A 26,406-nucleotide genomic window follows, 5' to 3' on the forward strand; every position below is an offset into this window, starting at 1 on the left:
TCATCTTCACCTTCAGCCTTCCTGAAGGTCCCCACTCCTGTCCGCCTAACCAAGCCTGGAATGAGGGATCCTCGGGGTGTGGGGGCCCTTGTCTTCACATCCTGAACCTGGCCAAGCCTGGTTGCCCCCCTGTCCTGGGCACTTCCAGGTGCTCCTGAGCTGTGACTCAAGATTCTGACCTCAGCATGGGCCTGGTTGCCAGGGAAGAGGGCAGTTTCCTATGAGATCGTGACTCAGGGGCCCAGGGCTGGGGACTTTGTGTCTTTGTTGGCCTGGGCTCAGGAATCTGGAGAAACTGGTCCAGGGAAAGGCCTCAGGGAATGAAACCCCTCCCTCTACCCCCGCCCCTCCACAGAGCCATATAACTGCCCCAAGCTCTAGCTTGTGAGCCTGTGGCAGCTGTCGGCAGGAAGAAACCGGTCTGGTCACACTCACTGGGCTTGTGCTTCTGATTCTTTGGAGAGACGCTCCGAGACTGCTCCAGCTGGCTGTGCCTTCAGACTTGCAGTGAGAGGCCTCCCTGCAGACAGAGTGTCCATCCTCAGCACTTGGATTTCTGCAGCCCCCAGGGCCAGATCCCCAAAGACTTCCGAGTCCTAGACCCCAGCAGACACCGAAAGATGGCCTCCATGGGGCTACAGGTGATGGGCATTGCGCTGGCCGTGCTGGGCTGGCTGGGCGCCATACTGAGCTGCGCGCTGCCCATGTGGCGGGTTTCGGCGTTCATCGGCAGCAATATCGTCACGTCGCAGACCATCTGGGAGGGCCTGTGGATGAACTGCGTGGTGCAGAGCACCGGCCAGATGCAGTGCAAGGTGTACGACTCTATGCTGGCGCTGCCCCAGGACCTGCAGGCGGCACGTGCCCTCATTGTCGTCTGCATCATCGTGGCTGTGCTGGGCGTCCTGCTGTCTGTTGTGGGGGGCAAGTGCACCAACTGCGTGGAGGATGAGAGCGCCAAAGCCAAGATCATGATAGTGGCGGGTGTGGTGTTTCTCCTGGCCGGCCTGTTGGTGATGGTGCCCGTGTCTTGGACTGCCAACACCATCATCCGCGATTTCTACAATCCGCTGGTGGCCTCTGGGCAGAAGCGGGAGATAGGTGCCTCGCTGTACATCGGCTGGGCGGCTGCAGGTCTGATGTTGCTCGGTGGGGCTCTGCTCTGCTGCAACTGCCCCCCTCGCACCAAGAAGCCCTACTCGGCCAAGTACTCTGCTGCCCGATCTGTCCCCGCCAGCAACTATGTGTAAGGTGCCGCCACTCAACTCTCCCTGTTGGCTTTGTTTCTCCTTGGACTGAGCTCAGCACAGACTATGACCCAGGATCGCCCTGCCATGGTCTTCGGGCTGCTGGGGGACGGGCAAGCAGGGACTGAGACAGGTCACTGGCCAGCAGCCCTCAGCCCCTTCTGGCCCTCTTGGACACCTTCCTACGGCCTCCTCTACAATAGCAAGGATGGACTGAAAGACTTCTGAGCCATCCTCCTCTGAATGGTCTGTGGGTGCAGGGGAGGGGCTGGCCGAAACAGGGCACGGCAGTGGAGTGGGGAGCTGGCTTTTGCTGGCCAGGACAGCTCAGCCCTGCTGCTTGGACTCTCTGAGTGGGTGGCCTGCCCATGCTTGTGTTGGCCACTGTTCCCTTCTTTGATCTTCCCTACTCGCTCCGAGTGCATCAGTGGAAACCTGTGGCCACGAAGACGGCTGCGGCCTCACTCATCCACCTGCCTGTGGAGCGGAGTTGACAGACGGGTTTAGGAGGGAGGGGTAAAGGTGCTGCAAACTGGTTTGGGTAGTGGCGGGGGAGGCCCGGGGCCTCAGAAGAGGCCCTGGATGCTGGTACTCCTTCCCACCCACCCTGCAGCCTCAGCAGGAGGACCCTGGGCCCCTTGAAACTGGCCCCCTCTGGATCTTCCATCCTTCGAAGGTCATTGGTTCGCCTGGGGAAGGCAGGCAGGATGATCTTTCTCTGGTCTTCATCCTAGTAAGTCCTGAAGCTTTTTCCTGACTCTGGTTTGTTTTATAATTTAAGATCGATTTGTCACGGTAATTACTATTATTTTCTACAATAAATGGGACCTGTGCACAGGAAGACACTGTATGTTTCTGATTTCAGCTGTGGCAGTGGGCGGGGCGGGGCTGGAGGGGGTCAGGGAGGGACAGGACCACTGTGTTGGGCCTGGATGGGAACACTTAAAAAACAGATTTTGTGAAAAAATTGGAACTGGCTTCACTTGGGAATCACCATGTTCAAGCTCTTCATTGGTTAGAGGGTAAAGCCCCAACACAGGGAAGTGTGTGCCCAGAAGCCTGGTGAAGTGCTGGGGACTCCAAGAGGGGGCACTGATGAAAACATCCAGCTCTGGAAAACGGGCCCCCTGTCCTCTCCATTTGTCCCAGCTTTGTCTGGGCAGCCAGGCTGGTCTGCTCACCCTCCAGGCCCCACCTCTGGCCTTTGCTTAGGCTATCCCTCCCTGCCCTTGGCGAGGAATGTCCTTTCTCCTTTCTCCACCCCTCTGAATCCTGCTCATCCTGAAGACCCAGCTCAGAGCCTCCTCCCCCATGAAGCCTTCCCACCTGTTCACAGGGCAGCCTCCAAGCCTCACCCTGAGTTCCAATCTCTTTGGAGGTGAATAAACCAAGTCCTGGACATGCGAAAGTGTTTGGCCAAGCCCAGATGTGGGAGTATGGGTTTCTTGTTTGGTGAGTTAAGAGATAAGAGAGCCCATCACTGTGGGAGGAGTCAAAGTCCCATCTGTGGCCCTATTGTGCCTGACTCGGGGATACCCCGGGGTGGGGCCCTTTCTATCCAGTTTCTTCTCACTTCCATCCTCCACAGGTACAATGTCACTCTTTCCTGGGTGAAAGAACTGCAGAGTCAAAATCCTGTTGCCCCTTCTGGGACTCATTTAATAGGCAGGGCTTTCCTGAGGAGCAGGGCTGGTGCAGTGGCCCCATTTTACAGATGAAGGCCCCAGGACAGGCCTGACTGAGGGCACCTGGAGGGTCAGAGGCCAGTTAGTGGCTGAGTACTGGGCCTCACTCCCTCAACCTGGATCGCCTCCTGCTTTCGGTATAAGTAGACAATGCCAGAGATGTAGCCATCACTGTCAGAAGTGCCAGGCACCTCCTCCAGCTTGGAGGTAGCCAGTTCCCACCGGTCCACAGGCCAGGCCACCAGGCGTTCCCATTCCCTGGCCTGTTCCAGCCTGTCCAGGGTAGCCTCCAGTGCCTCCTTGTATTGAAGGTTAGATGGATTGGTCCTGGTGGTCAGACACACCAGCCCACCTGGGGAGGGGTGGGGGGAAGAGAGGTGAGTGGGGGAGGGGCAGGAGCTGAAGTTTCAGGTTAGTAGTCCCCTTTCCTTCCGGCTTCTGTCCTCAAGGACATAAGTTCTCCCAGTTTGTCCCCAGGTCAGCCTCTTCACATCTCTCAGCCTTTGGTACTCACTGTACCCTCTCCCATGAATACCCCCTGCTTCTCCAGCATGAGTGCCTCCTACATACCCTTTAGGATCCAAGTATCTTTTATGCTGGGAATTCTTATTTCCCTGGACAGAGGGAGCTCCTGCCTCACCACTCACTCTGCCCTCTGCTTGAGGATATGGACCCGTCCCTTCACTTCCATGAGTCTCAGCTTCCCCGTTTGCAGAATGGGGTTAATTAATTACTCTCTCAGGAAGGCCGTTGCAGTCAGTAAGCACTTCAGATCATTTCCAGGCACTACAGTATGCCCAGTGCAGGCTCAGATACACTTAGGAGACACTGTATCTGAAAGGTTGTTTGGGGAAAGGGGTGAAGAGAAGCGGGCCCTGCTGGTGGAGAGGGGCTCTGTGAGAGGAAGGACTCTGAAGCAGGGAAGCCTGTGACATGTGGGCAGGCAGAGAGGGCTCTGGCCCGCTGCAGGATCTGGAAACAGGCCCGGCTAAGAGGCCTGGTCTTTTCTGGTTTAGGCAACGGGAGTTTCCTGTTCTAAGCCGAATCACCACCTCTTTCTCTGACCCCACAAGGTCCTTACATATGTCAGCTTCCTTGGTTCCAAGGCCTGGCCACACCTGTCCAGGCTTAACCACAGCCCCTGCAGGGAGATGTAATCTTGCTGTGATAGGGCAACCTTCGGAGCTTCCTGCTCATGTCCTGCTGCCGGGTCAGGGCCTCTTGATCCTTACACTCCACTACTCTCCTTTTTGCCTGCGACTTCACTCTGGCTGTGTCCCTGTGTGGACCGCCCTCATTCCCCATTCCAGCCCTGGGAGATGCCTCTCTTTGAAATCTTGGAGTCCTGAGCACTCACGGCCCTTGTGAGCCCATCTCAGGGAGGCAGTGGGCCCTGCCGTGGATGTAGCCCAAGTGTTTGGGAACTCAGAGCATGGTGGGGGGTGATGAGCCCAGAGAACAGGGTGTACACTTTCTCCCTAGGGCAGAGGCAGGCACAGGGCAAGACACACAGTAGGAATGCAGTAATCAACCTCATTCCACAGATGTGGAAACTGGGACCAGGAAAGAGTGACTCACTTAACAGTGATCCAAGAGTTAGTGAGGAAGCTGGAAGATGAGGGAGCTAGCTGAATTGAGACCCTACTACATGCCAAGACTAAAGCAAAGGCCTCAGAGACATTATTTCACCCAGTTCTTACATTAATCCTATTAGGAAGGGACTACACCACTCTGCTTACAGGTGAGGAACAGAGGCTGAAGAGGAGGGTGGAGTTACTCCTGGTTACCTAATGAATAAGAGGCAAAGGGGCCTCTTGTCGGCTCTGCCTGCTTGCCTGGGTTGGCAGCTGGTGGCTGGGATGTTAGGCTAGGCTGTGTGACCCTGGGCAGGGCCATGCCCCTTGCTTGGCCTCAGGGATTCTGAGGCTTGTAACTTTGGGTGTGGAAAGGGGAAGGTGTGTGTGGGGTTGGATGGGCTGCTTCTCACCTGGTTTGGTAACTCGCAGGAGCTCAGGAATTGCACTATAGGGCACCTGGCCGTCACTGAGGGCGCCCACCATCAGCACTGCGTCATAGATCCCTGCGTGAGGTGTGCAGATGTGGTGTGGTGGTTTGTCTTCAGTGTGGCCTCACACCACTCTGGAGGATAGTACCCATAGTGGGGTGTAGGGAGGGACCAGGCCAGCCATTAGTGTATGCAGGACCCAGATCTCATGGGGGATTATGGCAGGTGTAGCACAGTCATGGGCTGAGGTCAGATCATGGGATGGAGGACTCAGAGAAATGGGTTCACGGGGCCTCAGAGAGGGTCTTAGTGAGGCATTGGGGGGCTCAGAGGTGAATGAAGGCTCATTGTGAAAGGGGAACTCATGGAGGGCTCAGCAAGAGGAGTGGAAGCTTGGTAAGAGAAAGTGGACCTGGCAAGGCAGGCTTGGCCAGAGGGTGGGCCTTGGGGTGTTAGCGTAGAAGGGGACATACCTTTGGGGCTGGGAAGAGGCTCCTGGCCTAGGGTGCAGAGGCTGAGGCGCTGATAGAGGCCACGGGCCCGGGCCTGTTCCAGCATCCCTGGGCTCCCATCTACCCCATGAAGCTGGAGGAAGCCCTGAGCCTGCAGCTGGGATGGGAGGACTCACAGGTGACACCTGCCACCTCCAGCCGGGTCCCTGCACCTCAAGGAGGACAGTGGACCCTGCAGAGGATGTAGCCCAAGTGTTTGGGAACCAGTGAGTCTTGGGCCAGGAGTGGCAAGAAATTTGAGCAAGTAGGGGGATTAAGAGAGAGCAGGGGATCCAGGCTGACCTCACCTCAACAGCCACCAGGCCAGTGCCACAGGCCACGTCTAGGATCAAGGCGGCGTGGGGTGGGCCTGGAAGGGCTTGGGTGAGGCAGTTCACTGCAAGGTGGGGGGCACGGTACTGCAGGGCAGCCACATCCTGCGAACAGAGTGCTGAGCTGACTACCAACCTGTGCCCTAGTGTTTAGGGGACCTCAGTGTTGGTTGGTCTAGGAGTCAGCCAGACCAAGCTGCGTGTGTCTGTGGTGGGGGGACAGGACTGGAGAGTCAATCCCCCACCCACTGCTGAGACCCGCTCTGTTGGCCGAGGCAGTGCTCTCTGCTTAGTCCATAGTGACTCCTCAATGGCAGTCTTGCTGCCTGGGCTGCAGTCCCAGAGTGGGGAGGGAGGTCTTGGCCCCTGATCTCTAGGAGCTGGCACTGTGGAGTGAAGGGGCCGGTCAGAGAGCAGGGCTGCTGTGGGTGGGCAGAAGAAGGGCCAGTCCGGGAGAGGCGACAGGACTGCAAGGTTGTGCCCAGGGTGCACTTCATTCTCACAAGCCGCCCTGTGATGCAAAGCTGTCTTTTCCCGCCGTACAGATAGGAAAATTGAGGCTGGGCGAGCAAGGGAGGCGGACGACCCCCGGCGGGTTTACCTGGTCATAGTCCGGAGCCCAGCGGTCATAGAACGGTAGCTTCTCGGCCAGGTCGGTGATGCGGTGCAACGCCCCAACCCGCGCCGTAACCTCGGACAGCCTCCCGCCCTCCTCCTGAGCCATCCTCCTGCTGGGACACGACCTCCGTGTCCTGAGATCCCTGTCAATCTCCACCCCCAACCTCTCCCACCCTCCACGCCCAGCAGAGGCCCTCCCGGCCACCGGGACAATCCCATTTCACAGGAAGAGACAGTAAGCAAAGGACTAGACATCTGGGGTTTAGGGCTGGAGACGGGGTGTTCTCGCAGCGGGAGGGAGGGCCTAGCCCGGCCTCCCCACCTCCGGCCGCGGTGAGCGGGTTTCCAGGACGGAAGTTCTCCCGGGCGGTAGGGGGAGCGAACGTGAGGGGCTCAGAACTCACCGCCAGTCTGACCCGCCGGAACTCTGAACGACAAAGGAGCCCAGACCCTGGCGGAGCCCCCCCCGCCCCCCACGATTGGCTTTCTTCTAAGAAAAACTACCCAATTATAAAAGGCGCTGGCCGTCCGCCCCTCCACCACCAGCCAATGAGCTCAAAGTTTTGGCCCCCGTGCAGCATGGGAAGATCCGTTTGACACGTTTTCTGGGTAGTTGAGTACGTGTGTTTACAAGTTTCTCTGTCCCCTCGCGGCTCCCCATGTTCTTTAGGCTTCCTAAAAAAATGAGCTTTAAGACAATGGGAGCCCCTGAATTCTTAGGGGTAAGAGAGGGAGCTAGGATTAGCCTTTATTTTTAGAACGCTCACCAAGGTCTAGGCAACACTGTACAGTAGGGCTTTTTGCAGTGATAAAGAAGTTCTATAATGTGTGCTGTTCAGTATGTTAACCACTAGTCACATATGGCTGTTGAACATTTGAAATTTGGCTAGTGCTACTGAGGAAATGACTTTCAGATTTTATTAAATAGCCTTCTGTGGCTAATGGCTGATGATAGCCTGGGAGCCTTACCGCGCAATGAGTGGTCTGGTGGTCCGCAGGCTTGCAGCATCTGGCCAGCGGGTATAGCTAGGATTGCCCCAGGGGAGGTCGTTAGGGGAGCTTGTTAAAAACGGCAATTCTTGAGTCCCACTTCGGTTCTGCGGAATCAGAATATGATTCCTGGAGTATGGAGATGGGCTGGGCCTAGAAATCACTCTTGAAGAGATCACTCTTGAATTGATTTCTATGCAGCTAGTTTCAGAAGCACTAGCCTTTGGTCCCTTGTAGGGAATCAGTTTAGGCAGTGTTTGGGAGACTGTTGTACTTGTCCAGGCAGGAGATGTTCACCTAAAAATAAAAGACCAAAGTGAGAGGCAACAAGTGTTGATCTGAGATTTAAAAAAAAAGAAGTTACTGATTCAGGAAGAAATCCAAATAGTGTTCCTATTAAAAAGCAAAGGCAACCCTGGCTGGTGTGGCTCAGTGGATTGAATGCCATCCTTCGAACCAAAGGGTTGCTGGTTCAATTCCCAGTCAGGGCATATAACTGGGTTACAGGCTAAGTCCCCACTTGGAGATGTGTGAGAGGCAACTACACATTGATGTTTCTCTCCCTCTCTTTCTCCGTCCCTTCCCCTTTCTCTAAAAATAAATAAATAAAATCTTTAAGAAAAGAAGTAACCACATAGGATGACCTGAAATTAAAACTTATTAACTAAAAGCAGTGCATGGTGGGTAGTCATGTCCTAAGCCAGTATTTTTCCCTAACAAATGTCAATCTTCACCTTAACTAAGCTGTCTGTTGTCCTTTTGCATCTACGATAACATACCTTTGGAATGTCAAATTTCCTTTTTCCTCCAGACTTCTCAAAGCACAGGCACCACACCAAGGAGAGACCACGAATCCCCTCATTGTTATTGTTATCATGTTAATTGTTGACTGTTAACTGTCTTGTACCTACCTATGTGAAAGATGTGCCTATCCTTTACTTTTTATCCAATTCCAGAGGTTTCCCCACTTAGCTTCCTCCCGCCTCTCTAATCTATGACCAACAGATTTCAGGTGATCCACTTATGCCTCATCTGTTGATTGTAATGTACAAAATAAGATGCAAAAATGCGATTTTCTAGAGCATTTCTTAATCTGTTGAGATACTGCTTCCTGGCAATTGTTGTCAGTTTGGTTCAAATCAACTCACAAAAATTCTCTACATGTTTGAATGTTTCTTACATTGACAATATGTAGTAGGCTATACCATATAGGTTTGTGTAAGTGCACTCTATGATGTTCACAGAATGGCAAAATTGCCTACAGACACATTTCTTGGGATATATCACCATCATTAAGTGACACAGGACTGTATATATTTTTCGCAGTTGCATGAAGTTGGGTAGAGGTCATGGCCATGGAGAGGAGTGGATAAAGTTCAGAGCAGTTTAGGAGGTAGAAGTAGCAGGGTTCTGATGATTGAGAGTGTGTGGCATGGGGAAACAAGATGTCAAGGGTGGCACCAGGCTTCTGCTTGAGCCATTGTGCAGTGGGCAGTTAGATAGACATGAGCAGAGCAAGGACTATAGGCCAGGTCCAGGAGGTCACCCAAAGTGGAAAGCCCCTGGTGCCTATGCCACCCCCAACCCACCCCAATGACCTTTCCTCCCCTAGCATGTCATTGGTCATGTGGTTTAGACCCCCGATCCAACAGGCATTCATCTCCTAAACTTTAAGGGACCCCATAAGATTTGCAACCATGGGAGAAAAGGGCAGTGGCAGCTTATCCAGGACTAAATCCCTGAACCTGTCCTGAAGGCCCCCTTTTCTCTGACTCCATTGAGCAGATAGCAGCCCCATCTTGGCTGATTGCTTTCCCATAATATTTCTAGAGAGCTGAAGCAGCCCTGCTTAGTTTCTCTTCTGTTGCTTCATCTATCCTAGGCCCTTCCTTGTTTCAGCAGCTCTCCCTGCTCCCTGCAACAATCCACTACTGGAAGGAGGAAAGGAGAAGTGTCATTCCCCTTGGCGGAGCAATGCTATAATCCCCTGGGGTGTGAAGCTGTAGCTTCCTGGTGAAACCAACAGGCTCATGCTCCCCGGTTTATTAAACTCAATGCCTGTTCCCTTTGCTCCCTTTCCTTTATTAATAATAAGCTAAATACTGATGATAACACTTCTAGTTGATGGATAGGATGCTGCTTCATTCATGAATCACTTAATAAAGCCAATTAGACATTCTATTAATTGGTTAATTGATGTTCTTTAAAAGGGTTGAAGTATTCCATGTCTAGACCTGGACAATAAAGAAAGAGCTACTATATGATTCTCTATGGAGTGGGCTCCAAGCACCAAGAGGACAGTGGAGTTACAAGATGAAGGAGTCTGGGACCCTAAATGATTGTGTGGAGCAGTGCCCTCCCCACCAATCTGCACTGGACTGTAATATTGTGAAAAATAATATAAGCAGAGTTACTGTGTGTGTGTGTGTGTGTGTGTGTGTGTGTGTGTGCCCTGACTGGGGATCAAACCCACAATCCTTGTGTATTGGGATGATGCTCTAACCAACTGAGCTATCCAGCCAGGGCAAATGAAACTATTTTTTGGAGTTGGAGCTACTGTCCTAGGGGTACTGCCTTGTAGGTCTTACTGCTCAAACCTTTGGTATGTTAAAAGTGGGGAAAATAACTTTTGAACTGGGCCTAGAGCAACTTTGCATTCCAAACTGTTTGGAAAGCTAATAAGAAAGCAGACATAACTACTGGACTGAAAATTAAAGACATTCCTCAGCATTAGCATCATTATGTTAGCTTATTAGAAATTCCTTCCCTCTGTTCATGTAATTATTTCCCTTCACTTTCTCACAAATACCCCTTGACTTCACCTCCTAATTGGAGCACTATTTGAGTTTCTGCCTAAATCAGTGTACAATAGCTCTGTGGATGAAAAAAAGGGGTTCTATGGAAAGTAAACTCACTGGGTGATGTGAGCATAAATTCCTAACTGGGCAGGTCATGCCCCAGGCAAAACTTCTTTAGTAAAAGTCTTATCTTTGCCTTAAGCAAGTCCTGTCCATTTTTTCCCCGTGTATGTAAGTAGGTTAAATGCCCCCCTTTCAGCTGCTCCTAATATGTGACCATCCTTTCAAGCCCCCTCTTCCAACAGGAACCACCCTCAAACAAACACATAATCTCATTAATTACCTGTAATCCAATGCCTACCTTGCTTTCTTCTACCTTCATGCAATATTCCTTAGTTCTCTCCTTAATCCCAAATGCATAAAAGAAAATGCAAGCTTCCATTTTGGGGAGCATTTGAGAGCTTGCTTCCTGGCATATGTCATCAATTTGGCTCAAATAAACTGTTATAAAAATTCTCTACAGGCTTGGCTATTTCTTAGGTTCACAGCTTCTTGAATAGCTACTTTTTGTATTTCTAATAAGTGCTTGGTGCCTCTCAAGCATTGGCCTCTTATTTTTAGGTTAACAACATGAACAAAAAAAATATTGTGTTAAGCCACTGAGATGCAAGGATTTGTCTATTACAGTAGCTATTGTGTGGGCAAAAAGGGCCACATACTAAACCTGAAAAGCTCAGAGGAGACCTGCGTGGCATCCTTACAAACTCAGACACCTGAAGTAACCACATAGGATGGTATGAAATGAACTTTTGAACTAGAAGCGGTTCATGGCAGGTAGTCATGTTCTAAGGCAGCATTTTTCCCTACCAAAGGTCAGTCTTAAACTTAAACTAAGCCTGTCTGTTGTCTTTTCTTTTTAAAATTATATTTTATTGATTATGCTATTACAGTTGTCCCAATTTTTCCCCCTTTGCCCCCCTCCACCCACCACCCCCACTCTCTCAGGCAATCCCCTCACCATTGTTCATGTCCATGGGTCATGGGTATAAGTTCTTTGGCTACTCCATTCCCTATACTGTGCTTTACATCCCCATGGCTATTCTGTGACTACCTATTTATATTTCTTAATCCCCTCACCTCTTCACCCATTCCCCCACACCCCTTTCCAACTGTCAACCATCAAAACGCTATCCATATCCATGATTCTGTCTCTGTTCTTATTTGCTTAGTTTGTTTTTTTTTTGCCATTTTATTGTTCATAGTTTTGATCTCCTTTTTCTTAAGTAAGTCCCTTTAACATTTATATAAGAATGGTTTGGTGATGATGAACTCCTTTAGTTTTTTCTTGTCTGGGAAGCTCTTTATCTGCCCTTGGATTCTAAATGATAGCTTTGCTGGGTAGAGCAAAGCTGGTTGTAGGACCCTGCTTCTCATGACTTTGAATATTTCTGGCCAATCCTGTCTAGCCTGCGAAGTTTCTTTGGAGACATCAACTGACAGTCTTATGGGAACTCCCTTGTAGGTAACTAACTTCTTTTCTATTTCTGCTTTTAAGATTCTCTCTTTATCTTTAACCTTCAGCATTTTAATTATGATGTATCTTGAAGTGGGTCTCTTTGCATCCATCTTGTTTGGGACTCCCTGTGCTTCCTGGACTTGCATGTCTATTTTCTTCACCAAATTATAGAAGTTTTCTCTCATTATTTTTTCAAATAGACTTCCAATTTCTTGCTCTTTTTCATTGCTTTTCGCCACCCCTATGATGTGAATGTTGGAAAGTGTGAAGTTGTCCTGGAGACCTCTTACACTAACCTCATTTTTTTGGATTCCTTTTTCTTCTTGTTGTTCTGATTGCTTGTTCTTTGCTTCCTTATGTTCCAAATCATTGATTTGATTTTCGGCTTCATCCACATTACTGTTGGTTCCTTGTGAACCTTTTGTGTTCAATTGCAAATAAAAGAACATCTGCAAAGTAGTGACTAAAAGATTTATTGGTCTAAACAAGTAAGCTGAGACTGGACAATAGGGTTCTGGGGTTCAGTTATGGTATCAGGGACTCGGGATTTTGTCATCTTTCTTCTTTGTCACCCTTTGGATGGAGGCCTTTGCCCTCATGGCTGTCACCTTGTCTTGGCTGCTACACCTCCAGACAGGACTAAGGGGAAAGGGCAAAAAGCTAGGCCAGCTGAGTCTATTCATCATCATGAAAGCTTATTAGAAGCCCTGTCCCATGACTTCTGTTTTATCCTGTTGGCCAGAGTAGGTTATGTGGCCACCTGTGAGTCCTCACTGAAAGGCGGGGCTGGGGGTTAGCTCAGCCAACTAACTGTGTAGGTCCATCCTATCCCTGAAGACTCTCATTTCCTATAGGCCAATAAACATTTATCGTGTATCTACTGTTTTATAGGCCCTGGGCTGGGCACTGGAGTCACAGAGATGAGTCAGAAAGAGCCCCTACTCCAACCTGGTCTAGTGAGGCAGGTGTGGGAAGTGTGTGTTCTGTTCAGGCTCTGTTTACTATCTCCTGAGTATCCATATGCAAGCTTTTCTTTCTAAGCCACCACCCCCACTCTGGGTGTCCAGGACCACTCCTTTGTTGGGGTGGGGGGTGTGTGTGGTTGCTATGGAGACGTTGTAGTGAGGAATAACCCTTCACGTAAGGTGAATGGCCCCAGTAATGGTGGTCCTGTTGGACCATCGGGGGGGAGGGGCGTTGGTTGCTCCAGGAGAGGCCCTGGTGAGGGTCCCTGGGATGCCTGCATATCTGTCCTCTTAGTTCTGCAATGGCGTCCCGTTCACTGATGGGGGTTGCACAGTTTGTGGGCACCAACATGGCTCCTACGGAAATGGCTCTCAGACCCTGATGGAGGATGAGACTTGCCATGCGGGACACTAGTGGGGGCTCGTGGTGTCCGGGTGTTGCTCTGCTCCTTCTGTGCGTGGACCCCAGGCCCCACCAACTTCTCTCTCCACATAGCCAACTTCATTTCTTTCCCTCCTGAGCCCAGGAAGTGGCTCTAGCTTTGGGACAGGAAGCTTTTCCCTAGCTCATCAAGTGTTTTGGTTTCCTCTAATCCTCAGTCTTTTCTGCCATTTGCTGAAAATGATCCTCCTCTGAGGCAGTGGATAGTACCTAGTCAAGCTGTTGCTATAATGGGGAGAAGGGTTGGGTAACAAAATAGTTTCGTGGTGAGGAAAGGTAGTAAAAGCAGCAGTTCATGTTTCAAAACTATTGTCCAGGCTCACAGATGTATAAGCTAAAGGTCAATGGCTGTGGGGTTGAGGCGAGGCGACAGTCATCTTGTGCCCAAGTGAGTGGACAAGGATGAGGGCCTGCCAGGTCAAGGCATGGCGCGCGCTGCTAGTGGGCATGAGTTCTGGGGGAGAGCATGACTCTCAGAAGGCCAGGTTGTGAGGGTGTGTGTGTGTGTGCATGTCTGAGGACGTAATGCTTCTCAATACAAGTGTCAAAAACCCACTCCATGGTCATTTAAATAGTAGGAGTTTGCTGCTTTTTTTTTTACAGGAAGTCCAGTGGTCAGCAGTACCAAGGCCAGCCCTTAGCCCACTGACTCAATGACTTCACTGCAGACTCAAATTCCATTCTCTTGTTTTGATGGGAGAACTCAAGACTTGGAAAATTCTAGTTTTAAGTAATGGTTAATAAGCTTAGTAGTTAATGCATGTAAAAAGAAAGCTTCTGTTTCAGAAGATGAATATATGGCCCACCCTGACTCCAGGAGACCACAAGCAATTCTTCCTTTATGCCCCAGGAGGACTATAAGCAATGGAGATGGTATTGTTATGGGAGAAGACAAAGGGTGGTATCTGAGACAGGATCCTGGTGTTTTGGCACTACTTATGTTAACGAGAGAAACCTGGTTCTTCTTGCCGATGCAGTAAAGAATTACAGATCAGTAAGTCCATTACTATGTAAGCAGGGTTTATAAGTGTTATGTTCTCATAGAAGAGAATAGGCCTTACCGAGGTGGGGGTGAAAGGCATAGGTTCACGGCATGGCAAAGTAAGGGCAGCAAGAAGAAAGGGCAAGGGTGGCAAGAGCTGGGGCGGCAAGAGCCCCAGGTCCTTTGTTCTGAGGACTTATATAGTTGGTGGGATGGGGGTGAAGAAGTTACATAGTGATTAATGGGTAAAGGTAGGACGTGAATGCCCAAACTTAGGTGTGTGTGAGGGTCTGTTAGCCTGAATCCTTATCTTGCTCCAGACCCCATTTGTCACATACCTGTGACAGGAGGCAGTTAATTAAAGTTGGGGCAGTTGCCCAATGTTATTTATGGGCTCTTTCTGTAAGCACTAGGGACTCTCTTGTAAAGCAAATAGTGACCAGAGGTAGGCAATTAACCAAAGTTGTTTCATGGGCCCTTTCTTTGAGTGCTGGGGACCCCCTCCTCTGTCTGCTTCTAGATCTGGGGATGAATACACAGTTTCAAAGGCTTTCTTTCCCAGATAGTGGACAGGATACATAGAATTTTAAGGTCTTCCCTCTTCCCATGTTAGCATGGTGTTTCCTGTGGTGTCAGAATGTAACAAAGCAGGGGCCCTCCCCAAAGTCCCCACAGCTCCTGGCTTTGTGGATGGGGAAAGGAGATAATACAGCTTTTGAGGTACTTTGCATATCTATGGCAAGCTGGTAACTAGATAATAGCTGTGCTGCAGCCCAGGGTAAAAGGGCAGATGATAGGCTTAAGATACTTTTCATAACAATGATATAAGGTGCTGTGGGTCAGCATTTAAAATTAGGGAGAGCCATGAGGAGTGTAGGAAGAAAGCCATGATGTAGCAGGTAGGCAGAAGAGGTGGTCTGCCATGGGAGAGGGCCATGCGGGCAGAGTGAGTGTAGAAGAGGAGTAGCCATGAGGAAGGAGCTGTGAGCCGGAAGGAGATTCAGCCATACTGCCTGTAGAGAAGAAGTAGCTAGGCAGTTCGTAGTGAAACTGGTCCTCGGTGAGAAGGAAGAAGCAGCTATGCAGTTTGTAGTCAGGATTCGACCACGCGGCCTGGGCTAGGAAGAAAGCTGGCATGCTGCTGCTTTGATCACACCAGTTCCAAGTGATTCCAAAGCCAGCAAAGACTCTGCCTTGCAGATCCAGACTCTATCTGGACCTTGGAACTTGAGACATATGGAAAGGACACTCTCTTAGAACTTGTGCCTTTCCTGTACTTCACCATGATCCAGTGTAATACAGCACATGCTTTTCTGGACTATTATACAGAGGCTGATGACAACGTACCCCAGATCCTGAAGAAAAGAGTTGACAGATAAGGGACGGGGAACTTCTGGGCATGGTTTTGGTTTATAAACTTTTGGGGAGTAAGGGAAGTGCTGCATCTTGTGGGAAAACAGGGCTCCAAGCTGAAGTGCTCCTAGCTTCCCCAAGGTTGGAATATTGCAAATAAACACCTGTTTTTCTCAACATTAATTGTTAGGTCACACTCCAAGCTGCCATGTCAACAACTCCACTTTTCTCGGTAACAGGAACACCTGGCAATATCACCGGACCAGGTTCAGGACTGCTGAGTTAGTGGGTGTGACGTGTCTACTCCTCCTCCCTGCCTTGGTTTACTGTCCATCCTACCTAAGTGCTAAAAGGCGTTTCCTGGCAGCCAGAACGCTAGACGCTGGCTAGTAACAGCAGCACAGCAGTCTCAGAGTTCTTTCTTATCCTATCTTTTGCCTCAGTATCTGAGCTGTTGTGTTCCAGGGAGAGACATCCCGCAGCCCAGGACACAGGTGCCCAGGACAGATAAAGAATCACCAGTCAGTGGATGAAAGGATGCTAGGGAAATTGCCAGACTGCAGCTTTTATCTGATTAACTTCTTTCCTGAGTTCCAAATCCTTTACCTACACTTTTTTCCTCCTTATAAAAAAGGCTGGCTTGAAAGGACATGTAAGATGTTTTAGGGTACGTAACCCCTACTCTTCACAGATCATCAGCCATCTGAATAAAGCACCCATAAAGATTCAATTCCTGTCTCTGCTTATTGGGCCTGGTGGTGACAGGCAGTATGAACGTCTTTGCCATGCTGTGTTTGCTCTGTCAACATAAACATTCAAACCTGTAGAGAATTTGTGGTGAGTTTATTTGAGCCAAACTGACAATTGCTAGTGTAAGGGACAAGGAAACTGGTGACTCCCAAACCAGTAGAAAATAATTAGCAGCAAAGGGCAAATGTAATCAGAGGGTCTCTGAGCCAGAGTTAACAGTATTAGCATATTTACAAATCAGAAAAGGGGCATTCCGGCCCGCCTGTGAAAATGGCGCTCTGAGTGGCGCGGGGTGTGCGGGCTGCGGCCTGCGTGCTTTGTCGGGGCGTCCGGGCGCTGTGCACCGGCCCTAACCTACTCTCGGTGCGTAAATTCACAGAGGAACACGAATGGATAACAACAGAAAATGGCATTGGAACAGTGGGAATCAGCAATTTTGCACAGGAAGCGTTGGGAGATGCTGTTTACTGTAGTCTGCCTGGAGTTGGGGACAAAATTGAACAAACAAGATGAGTTTGGTGCTCTGGAAAGTGTTGAAAGCTGCTAGTGAACTCTATTCTCTAACAGGAGAAGTAACTGAAATTAATGAAGCTCTTGCAGAAAATCCAGCGCTTGTCAACAAATCTTGTTATGAAGATGGTTGGCTGATCAAGATGACACTGCGTAACCCTTCAGAACTAGATGAACTAATGAGTGAAGAAGCATATGAGAAATACATAAAATCTATTGAGGACTGAAAATGGAACTTCCCCCTAAATAAAATAATATGAAACAAAATCAAACAAAAAAGAAAGAAAGAAAGAAAGAAAGAAAGAAAGGAAAAAAGAAAAGGGGCATTCCGTAGCTCAGCACAAATGCTTCTGAGGACAAAGAATATCTGAGATCAAAGAGGTCCGGGAGATAGCCATCACCAAACTCCAGGAAGTGGGAAAATGTAGCCAGACAGCCCAGCAAACAAGATAAATTTCAAAGAAAAGCTGGAGACAGACCTATACCAGATCACCCTCAGTTAATTATCACCTTCAGTTAATTTAGTTAATCACGTTAGATTGTAACTCCGGAGTACCCAGCGTGGAAAAACGGATAAGGAGAAGGAGGGGAGAGGGGAAGTGGGGGGGTTTTCTCGTGTTAGGATACTTGAGCCACCTTTTCGGTGCACACCTTGATTTGGCTTTTAGGCCGCGCCCAGAGCTGCAGATCTGTGAATAAACAACGGTTTCGGTTACTGCTGAAGTCCTGTGTCCCGGTGTTTTATTGTGAGCATTATTCACACTAGGAAGCAACATCTTAAGGGTTGAGAAATGCTAGGGAGAAAGGCAGTTTAGCACCTTATTTTATACATTAGAATCAAAGGAGGAGCCCTAAGGCGGTTACAGAAGTCCATTGGTGACGATAGATCAAGAGAGGCTGGGGAAAGCAAAGCAGGGAAACCTCTGGGATTGGATAAAAGGTGAAATGATGGACACATACTTCTTTTACCTTGGTGGGTAAAGGATAGTTAACAGTCAACAATGAACATGATAACAACAACAAAGAGGGGATTGTGATCTCAGCTTGTGCCCAAGGAGTGTGGGAAAAGGGGAAGTTACTTGACATTCCAAAGGTATTTTATCATAGATGCAAAAATACAATAGACAGGCTCAGTTAAGGTGAAGACTGACCTTTGTTGGGGAAAAATACTGGCCTAGGACAGGACTAACCACCCTGAGCTGCTTTTAGTTAATAAGTTTTAATTTTAGATCATCCTTTGTGGTTACTTCAGCTCTCTGAGTTTGTAAGGCTACCTCGCAGGCCTTCCCTGAGCTTGTCAGGTTAATAATATGTGGCCCCCTTAGATACTTGTGAATAAACACCTCACTTTGTAGCTCAAAAAAAAAAAAAAAAAAAAAGAAAGAAAAAAGAAAAAAGAAAAATAAAAGCAGCCCCCTTTCTTCCACAGCCCTGTTGGCATCTTTTGGTCACAGGATGGTGGCAGCAGCTCAGCCACTTGTGTGTCACCACATACAAAACCCCGAGGCAGGCTGGGAAGGGGCCTTGTCTCTCGGTCTCTCTCTTTTTCTTTGGGGGTAGTGGTGGTGGTAGATACTTTTCCAGAAGCCCCAGATGCTGGGAAAGTGTGGTCTGCACCTCCAGGCTCCATGTGGAAAGGGAAGGCTGCCTTGGGCAGGAGGAAGGAGGAAGTAGCTGTGGGTGCATTGCCTGCCCCCGGTGGGGTGTGAACGTGGGCCCCTATGCTTGCGACTGTGTTTGAGACACAGGTACAGCTGCTGATGTGAGCGGGACCCAGGCTCTGAGGAGCGTGGTCACCAGGCTGGGATTTGGTTTCTAACCCTGAGTGAGCTACGGGCAGTTAGAGCAACAGGTCTGCATTTTCTGTAGATGGCCCCAGAAGGCAGTGTGGAGAGCGGACAGGCTGTCAAGTACCGAGGCTGCTGCAATATAGTGAAAGCTGGAGTCCTGAGCGAGCTCAGGGGCTGCCATGGAGGGGCTGCCTTGGGGTTGTTGACGGGTTGTGGGGTTTGGGGGCGACAAGAGAGCAACTTCCTTTCTTTCCGGTTTCCTCCTACCCCAGAAGCTGCTCCTTTTGTTTCCTTTGCAGCCTCCTCCTCCTCTTCTCCACCCCTCCACTTTGAGGTAAGAAATTCCCTGAGCTTAGTCCTGGTGAGACAGGATCGTGAGAAGCTAGGAAAATTCCTTGACAAGTGGAATAGGGAACCTGAGACAGATGGCTGGACACAATGGCCAAGCACTTTACAGCCAGGTGCAGAATGTCACCAGGGCAGAAGGCCTCCAGTGCCTGGCAGGAGGCAAAACTGGGAAAACAGGGACCTCACCCCCAGGGTAACCTCTCCTCCCTTGGCCTTTCCTCCCTGGAGATAACATCTAGGCCTCAGTTGTATTTCAGCTCCAGGCCCAGGCCCAGAAAAGCAGCAAAACCTGGTGGGGGAGGCCAGGACTGGCTGCAGTGACTAAACACCTGCCCTGTCACTGACCAATCAGTGGAGACTATGACCCTGAAAGGGAACCCTGGGGAATGAAGAGTCTACTGAAACCCTCCCCTAAGATTCCTGCCTGCAAGAAAGAAATAAAAGCCTCAAGACAAAGGACCCAGCGCTCTATCTCCCTCTGGGGAACATCACCTGCCATTCCTTTTCTCTTCTTTCCCTACTTCTTTCTTCACAGACACGTGTCTCCTGAACTCTAAGGCAACAGGCCAGCTGGCAGCTTGTCCCAGGCTAATCCCCAGAACCTGTCCCTAAAGCCCCCTTTTCTTTGACTTCCCAGTGAGCTAAATCAGCCCAACCTAGGCTCTCTTGTTGCTTCTGTGCTAAGTCCTCCCTTGTTTCCTTGTCCCCAGCCTTAATAAAAATGTCCTCATAGTCACCTGGACTCATGTTGTGAAATCTTTCCTACACAAAGCCAAGAACCCACGCATCACAGCTGGCCCTAGGCAGACCCACTCAGGGCCAGGCCCCCTGTCCGGTAACACTGGGTCCTCTTTTCTTCCCTATCTACACCCACTTCCTAGATGATCTCATCTAGTCCCGTGGTTTTAAATAGTATTTATATGCCAATCATTTGCAATGAGGTGACTCCTAGTCGACTCTCTCCTGAACTCTGGACTTGTGCACCTGACATCTTCCCTTGGAGGCCAAAGACCTCTTGCTGGCGACATGCTGGAACTCAGCTCCCTTTTCCCATACTTCCCAATCCTCCCCTCCTTGGGCCCCTGTTCCAGCAGAGCCTGCAAACCCCCATGCACCTAGGAGCTCAGCCCAGGCCAGTTTTCTCTTGTTGTACATTCTGTTCATCAGCACGTCCTGTGGCCTCTTTCCTCCACCTCTGCCAGTCTGGTCTCATCGTCCTTCTCCTCTGGACCCAACCCCTGCAGCAGCCTCCTCCTTTGCCCCCACCCATGGTTCATTTTCCTCATAGCAGCCAGAGGTGGTGTTGATTATTATTTAAAAAGATTTTTAGGAACTTTCAAACACACACAAAAGAAGAGAGTAGTACAATATCCCCCTGCCCCTCAATGTATTTGTTTATCACTCAGTTTCAATAGTTGACAAAATGTGCCCAACTGGAATGATGTTTTTACAGTATAAATTTGATGAACTTTCTTCCCTGGGTAAAACCTGAAATCCAAATTCCTTACCAACCTCATTCCTAATCTCTCTCCTCCTCACTTCCCCATCAGGCCTCTGTTGTTCTGAGACATGCCATGGTTACCTCAGTTGCCTGAGGGCCTTTGCACTGCTGTTTTTGGGCCCGGATCACTCTTCAGATCTTTGCTTGACTGGCTCATTCTTAACCCTCAGATATCTACTGCCCCAAAAAACAAATGTCAGCACTTTGTCATTATTGCCTCAAGTTATTTGAAAGTAGAAAAAGAAGAAATCATTACAAATGAAGCTGACATTCCCTCTGACTTCCTCTTCCCCCCACCTGCTGCTCCAGGGAGCCAGCAACGGGCAGGGACCTTCGAGATCTTGTTCTTGTAGGTTTACTATGTATGTATCCAAACAACATATAATATTGCTTAATGGGTTTGAAAACTTTATGTAAATGTTATCATTTTATAGCTGTTACTCTGTAACTTTCCTTTTTCACTTAACACTGTTTTTGAGATCTTTCTCCTTTGATGCATATAGATGTCATTCATTTTAACCACTGCTTAGTCATTCCTTAGACAGTTATGCTCATAAATAGCTGCCATAAATAGCCTTGCTCGTGTTTCTTTGTTCACAAGTGAATGTTTCTCTAAGGAGTGCTTTTCAGATAGAGGTTTGCAATGCATTAGGGGGTAGTGAAAACAATTTAGACAGTTGTGAAATCAAATGAGTAGAAAATAAAAGCGTATTGCAAGTAGGAAGAGTAATTATTGTTTTGTTAACAGTTTGCTTCATTTCATGTGCTTATAATGGGTGGCTTCGTACAACACATTTCTCACCTTGGGTGGCTGTCAGGATAGGAAAACCATGGAATTGCCAGCTGAGGGCAAGAACCTATCTGATGCTGTTTCCCCCATGAACACATCAATGCACAGTGTATTGTCAGACTTTTTGATTTTGCAAATGCATACGAGATAATATCTCACTGTAGCTTTAATTTGTATTTTCCTTCATTACTAGTGAGTATCTTTTAATAAGTTTATTGGCTCTTTGGGTTTCCTCTTCTGAGAATTGCCATTGCCTATGTGTTCTTTTGAGTCCCTTGATTTTATCTTATTTATCTTTGTATTTGCAGGAGTTCCCTGTGTAGCAGAGTGAAATGCTCCCTCTTTCTATTTTAAGTCTAGCCTGTATTTCTCCCACTACCTTCAGGCTAATAGCTCCTGCCTCAGATATGCTAATTAGCTAGAGGAACTCTGCTTGAGGCTTGAGCAGCCCCTTATTAGAAGCTGCCTTTCCAGGAAGGGTGGGGAAATATGCACAAAGTAGTGACTCTTTTTATATTTTTCATTTTTGTTTATTGATTTTAGAGAGAGAGAGAGGAAGAGAGCGAGAGAAAGAAACATGATGTTGTTGTTCCCCTTATTTATACCTTCATTGGTTGATTCTTACATGTGCCCTGACCAGGGATCAAACCCTGCCACCTTGGCATATGGATTTACAAGTCTCTAGACCTGGACAAGAGACCAACTGGGAACAAAGGGATTTAGAAATTTCTTCCTTGGATCCCTCTCACCTCCTAGTTGTCTAGCTGTCTAGGCACCTACCCACTTCTTTCTTGGCTCCTTTTCTGTTGCCTTGACCTAAAAGATGCCAAAATTCTAGACTCTCTTTAGATGGATTTGCAGAAGCCATAAGGCACCCTCGTCTTCTCAAGCTGGGCCTTCTTGATTAATAAACCTTTCCTTACTCCAAACTCTGACATATTGAATATTGGCCTTTCTTGTGAAGTATCGGGCATGTGAACCTTATACCTGTAACACTTAGATGTTCTGGATATTCTGGATACTGGTCTTTGGATTGTTTCATGGATTGTAACCATTTCTCCCAGGCTCTCCGCTACCTTTTGGCTTTGATCATGATGTCCCCACAGTACATTCTGCAATGACACATTTTTCAGTGATAGGCCAGGGCAGTGGCAGTGGGGAGGTGGGGGCAGAAGATGGTTGGCTGGCAGTGGGCAGGGGTGATAAGGTGGGTACAGGACACCTTTCAACAACATGGTTTAAATGGGCAAGTGAGGAGGCACCAAGGAACTTTTTCTCTTTTTTTTCTTTTAATAAAAATTATATATACTTAAGGTGTACAACTTGATGTTTTGATATACATATACACTGTGAAATAATTACCACCACCTAGCTAATAACATATCTATCACCTCTACATAGTTACCATTTGTGTGTATGTGTGTTGAGAAGATTTAATAAGATCTATCCTCTTAGCTATCATCACCATGCTGTACATCAGATCTCTATGAGAAGGAGAGTAAGAAGCTAGGAAAATTCCTTGGCAAGTGAAATGGGGAAACTGAGACAGATGGCTGAACACAATGGCCAAGCAATTTTCAGCCAGATACGGAAAGTCACCTCCCTAGAGATAACATCTAAGCCTCAGTTGTATTTCAGCTCCAGGCCTAGAATGCAGCAAAACCAGGTGAGCAAAGCCAGGACCAACTGTAGTGACTAAAGATCCCCTGCCCTCTCTCTGACCAATAAGTGGAGACCATGACCTTAAAAGGGCACACCTGGAAAACTGATGAATATTTTGCTGAAACCCTCCCCTGAGACCTCCCCTAAGATTCCCACCTGCAAGAAAGAGATAAAAGCCTCATGACAAAGTTCCCAGCTTGTGCTCTTCCTCTGGGGAGCAGCCTGCACCATTCCCTTCTTCTTCCCTCACTTCTTTCTTCACCGGCATGCACCTCCCTAAACTCTAAGGCAACGGGCAGCTAGCAGCTTGTCACAGGCTAACCCTCTGAACCTGTCCCCAAAGCCCCCTTTTCTCTGACTTCCCAGTGAGCTAAGGTAGCCCAGACTAGGTTCTCCTGTTGCTTCTATGCTAAGCCCCTCACCTTTTTTTTTTTTTACTGTCCCCAGCTTTAAGAAATGTATCCTCATAGTCACCTGGACTCATGTTGTGAAATCTTTCCTACACAAAGTCAAGAACCCACACCCTATAGCTTGCCCTAGGCAGACCTACTCAGGGTCAGACACCTGTATGGTAACACCTAGATCTACTCATCTTGTAGAAGTGAAACTTCATACCCTTTGATCAATAACACCCCATTTCCCACAGCCCCAGCCTCTGGCAACCACCATTCTAGTTTCTATTTCTAAGAGTTCAGCTTTTTTGGATTCCTTTCTGTGTCTTGCTTATTTCACTTAGCATCAGGCCCTCAGCTCCATCCATGTTGTCACAAATGGCAGGATTTCTGTTTAAAAGCTAAGTAATATTCCATCATATATATTTTACATGTGGGAATGTAAATTAGTATAGCCATTATAGGAAACAGTATGGCAGTCCCTCAAAATGTCAAAAATAGAATTACCTTATGATCCAGCAATCCCACTTCTGGGTATTTATATAAAGGAATTAAAATCAGAATCATAAGGACTTTCGGTCAAGATGGCGGCATAGGCAAACATGGCTCGCCTCCTCGCACAACATCAAAATTACAACTAAAATATAGAAAACTGTTACTCAGAACTGTTAGAAATTGAGTTGAATGGAAGCCTGACAGCTACGGAACTAAAGAAACCACATCCATCCAGACTGGTAGGAGGGGTGGAGACGCAGAGGGGCTGGTCCCACACCCGTGTGTGGTGGATAAAAACTTGGGAGGGATATCTTGGGAGTGAGGAGTCCCAGCCCCATACCAGGCCCGAGCACAAGGTTCCAGTGCCAGGAAGATAAGTCCCCATAATTTCTGGCTGTAAAAACTAGTAGGGACTTAGTCAGTGGAAGAAATTTCTGGAGTCCCAAGCAGTTCCTCTTAAAGAACCCACACACACAGACTTACTCAGACTCACTCCCTCTAAGCCCCACCACTGGGGACAACTGCAATAGCATAATCAATAAAGACATAAAACTAAATAACAAAAATAAAGGTAAATAAATAAAATCATAAAAACAAAAAGAAATCAGGATTCTGAAGAGATATCCACACTCTCATATTTATTGGTATATTGAGGAGATGATCTAACCACCTGAGCTAACTGGCCGTGGCAGATTTGATGACTTTGTGGGGTTTTTGGGTCAAGTGAGCTGGGAACCATTTTCAGAGGCCAGGTCAGGCTGCTTATAGGAAGAGTGATTGTAGTTTTGATTTGCATTTCTCTAATAGCTAGTGAAGTTGGGTACCTTTTCATATATCTGTTGACCATTTGTATGTCTTCTTAGAAGAAGTGTTTGTGCAGGTCCATTTTTTAATTAGAAATTATTATTTGTTTGTTTGGTGTTGAGTTGTATGAGTTCTTTATATATTTTAGATATTAATCCCTTGTCAGAGCTGTTGTTTTCAAATATCTTTTCCCACTGGTTGGCTTTTTATTTTGTTGGCAGTTTCTTTTGCTGTGCAGAAGCTTCTTAGTTTGATATAGTCCCATTCATTTATTATTCATTGCAGCAGGTTTTTTTGTTTTTGTTTTTTGTTGTGCAATAGCCAACATATAAAAATGACCTAAATGTCTTTTGATGGACGGAGAAACATTTTATTTCAGTTTTTTTTTGTTTGTTTATTTCTTTTCTTTTTTTAGAATTCTCATCTGAGGATATTTTATCATTGATCTGAGGGAGAGAGAGAGAGAGATGTGAGAGAGAAACATCCATCGGTTGCCTCCTTCCATATGTGTGCAGACGGGAGGATCATGCCTACAACCCAGGTGTGTGCTCTGACCGGGAAATCAGACCTGCAATCTTTTGGTGTATGTGAGGATGCTCCAATCAACAGAGCCACCGGGTCAGGGCAGAAACATTTTCTTTAGGACAGAACAGGACTGTAGAGAAAAGAGCAAGCAGAGAAAAAGGGGTGGTTATGGTTGAAGATGGGTGGCTGCTGGGTGGGAGAATATCCCAGAGAGAAGTCTAGGTGAGCTGGCAGAAAACAAATGCACTAAACACATGGGTTTTGAACAAACTGATCAATAAATGAACTGGCAAAAATAATATTTATCATTAGCTGGTTTTTTATGTTGATTTTTGTACCTCACGGATGTGACTATGATCCATTGCTGGCATTTATGTGTTTTGTATGTTTATCCAAACTTTTATTTGGGGGATGAATAATGTTTTTGAACAATGGGGTGGTTTGGCAACTTTATATCACTTTAAAAAACACGTTTAAAACATTTCATTCATTTTTCTGTTAAAAATTTTACTATTAATTTTACAGTAGTAATGACCTTTGTTTATATTTGGAAGTTTGTTTTTTTGTTGTTGTTGTTTTCTGAATTTCAAAATTAAGTGAATTTCAGACTCCAAATGAATAGCTTGAAAGTAGTTTGATTGAAATGAATATATCCACATATTGATTTATGAATTAATAAAGTTTGTGTGCTCTGGGGATGATTATTTTTATAAATTTGCATGTATTTTATAACCATTTTGCCCAACTTGTAGCTCATTTTGCTAATATCTTGAGTTTCTTTTCATCCACAGATGATGACTTCACTTACCCACCAGCTCCAAGCATGGGTGTGGGGCCAGGTACTGCTCAAAGCAGACCCTCTTTCATCAGCTCCTCCGACTACTTCACCTGGTGGGTTCTGCAAAGTATATCCCAGTTTTACATATAAGGAAACTAAGGCTGGTAGCATAGACTTGTAATTAAGCTGCAGAGATCAGTTCAAACCTGTCTCCTTAACCAGGATATGTCCCTCATGCTTTTATAAGTTTTTCATCATTATTCTTGCATTTAAAGTGGCTTCGATAAAGCCACCTTTAGAAAGGAAAAAAAAAGTTCCAAAAAGTGAGAAGGCATATTTATGTTTTTTTGTGTACTTCTGGGGAAAGTAAAAATGAAGATTTGAAATCAAGTGATGTTTTAATATTAGACATGAAAGAAAAAAGGGAAAAACAAATGTCCTGATCATTCGGTGGTTTTGTCCGCAGGAACCCAGACATGACGAGCTCCTCCAGATGATACAACATTGTTGTCGTAGGGAAACAGGCCTTGCAGGCTAAGGGACAAAAGAAGCGACCGAAAACTCCACCAATTTGCTCAGCTCGTCCAGTTGTGCCGGGTCCTGAAACCCCCGGTGTCTGCTGCCCTCGTGCGGCTGT

At 47.6% G+C, this 26,406-nt stretch overlaps 2 protein-coding genes, 1 long non-coding RNA gene and 1 pseudogene across 3 annotated transcripts; 3 read left to right on the plus strand and 1 right to left on the minus strand.

The window, feature by feature from the left end:
* The first annotated feature begins 366 nt into the window (after positions 1 to 366).
* Positions 367 to 2,088, plus strand: CLDN4 (claudin 4). The gene has a single exon (XM_090279118.1). It carries the CDS (start codon positions 621 to 623, stop codon positions 1,248 to 1,250), a length of 630 nt encoding a protein of 209 aa, XP_090135244.1. The 5' UTR covers positions 367 to 620; the 3' UTR covers positions 1,251 to 2,088.
* A 792-nt stretch (positions 2,089 to 2,880) lies between these two features.
* On the minus strand, positions 2,881 to 6,840 carry METTL27 (methyltransferase like 27). Its single transcript, XM_090279119.1, is given in 7 exon segments — positions 2,881 to 3,162; positions 3,164 to 3,284; positions 4,920 to 5,012; positions 5,411 to 5,546; positions 5,737 to 5,865; positions 6,362 to 6,491; positions 6,783 to 6,840. Coding segments are annotated over 6 exon segments (729 nt in total). The 5' UTR covers positions 6,485 to 6,491; positions 6,783 to 6,840; the 3' UTR covers positions 2,881 to 3,035.
* Positions 6,841 to 16,194: 9,354 nt separating this feature from the next.
* LOC150009109 (glycine cleavage system H protein, mitochondrial pseudogene) lies at positions 16,195 to 16,911 on the plus strand (annotated as a pseudogene).
* A 1,646-nt stretch (positions 16,912 to 18,557) lies between these two features.
* Positions 18,558 to 19,558, plus strand: LOC150009110 (uncharacterized). Its single transcript, XR_016511356.1, has 3 exons — positions 18,558 to 18,616; positions 18,774 to 18,808; positions 19,358 to 19,558. It is a non-coding gene; the product is annotated as an uncharacterized LOC150009110 (long non-coding RNA).
* Positions 19,559 to 26,406: the final 6,848 nt, after the last annotated feature.

Source organism: Furipterus horrens, unplaced genomic scaffold (genome assembly GCF_987537825.1).
Source record: "Furipterus horrens unplaced genomic scaffold, mFurHor1.1.pri manual_scaffold_5, whole genome shotgun sequence".
NCBI lineage: Eukaryota > Metazoa > Chordata > Mammalia > Chiroptera > Furipteridae > Furipterus > Furipterus horrens.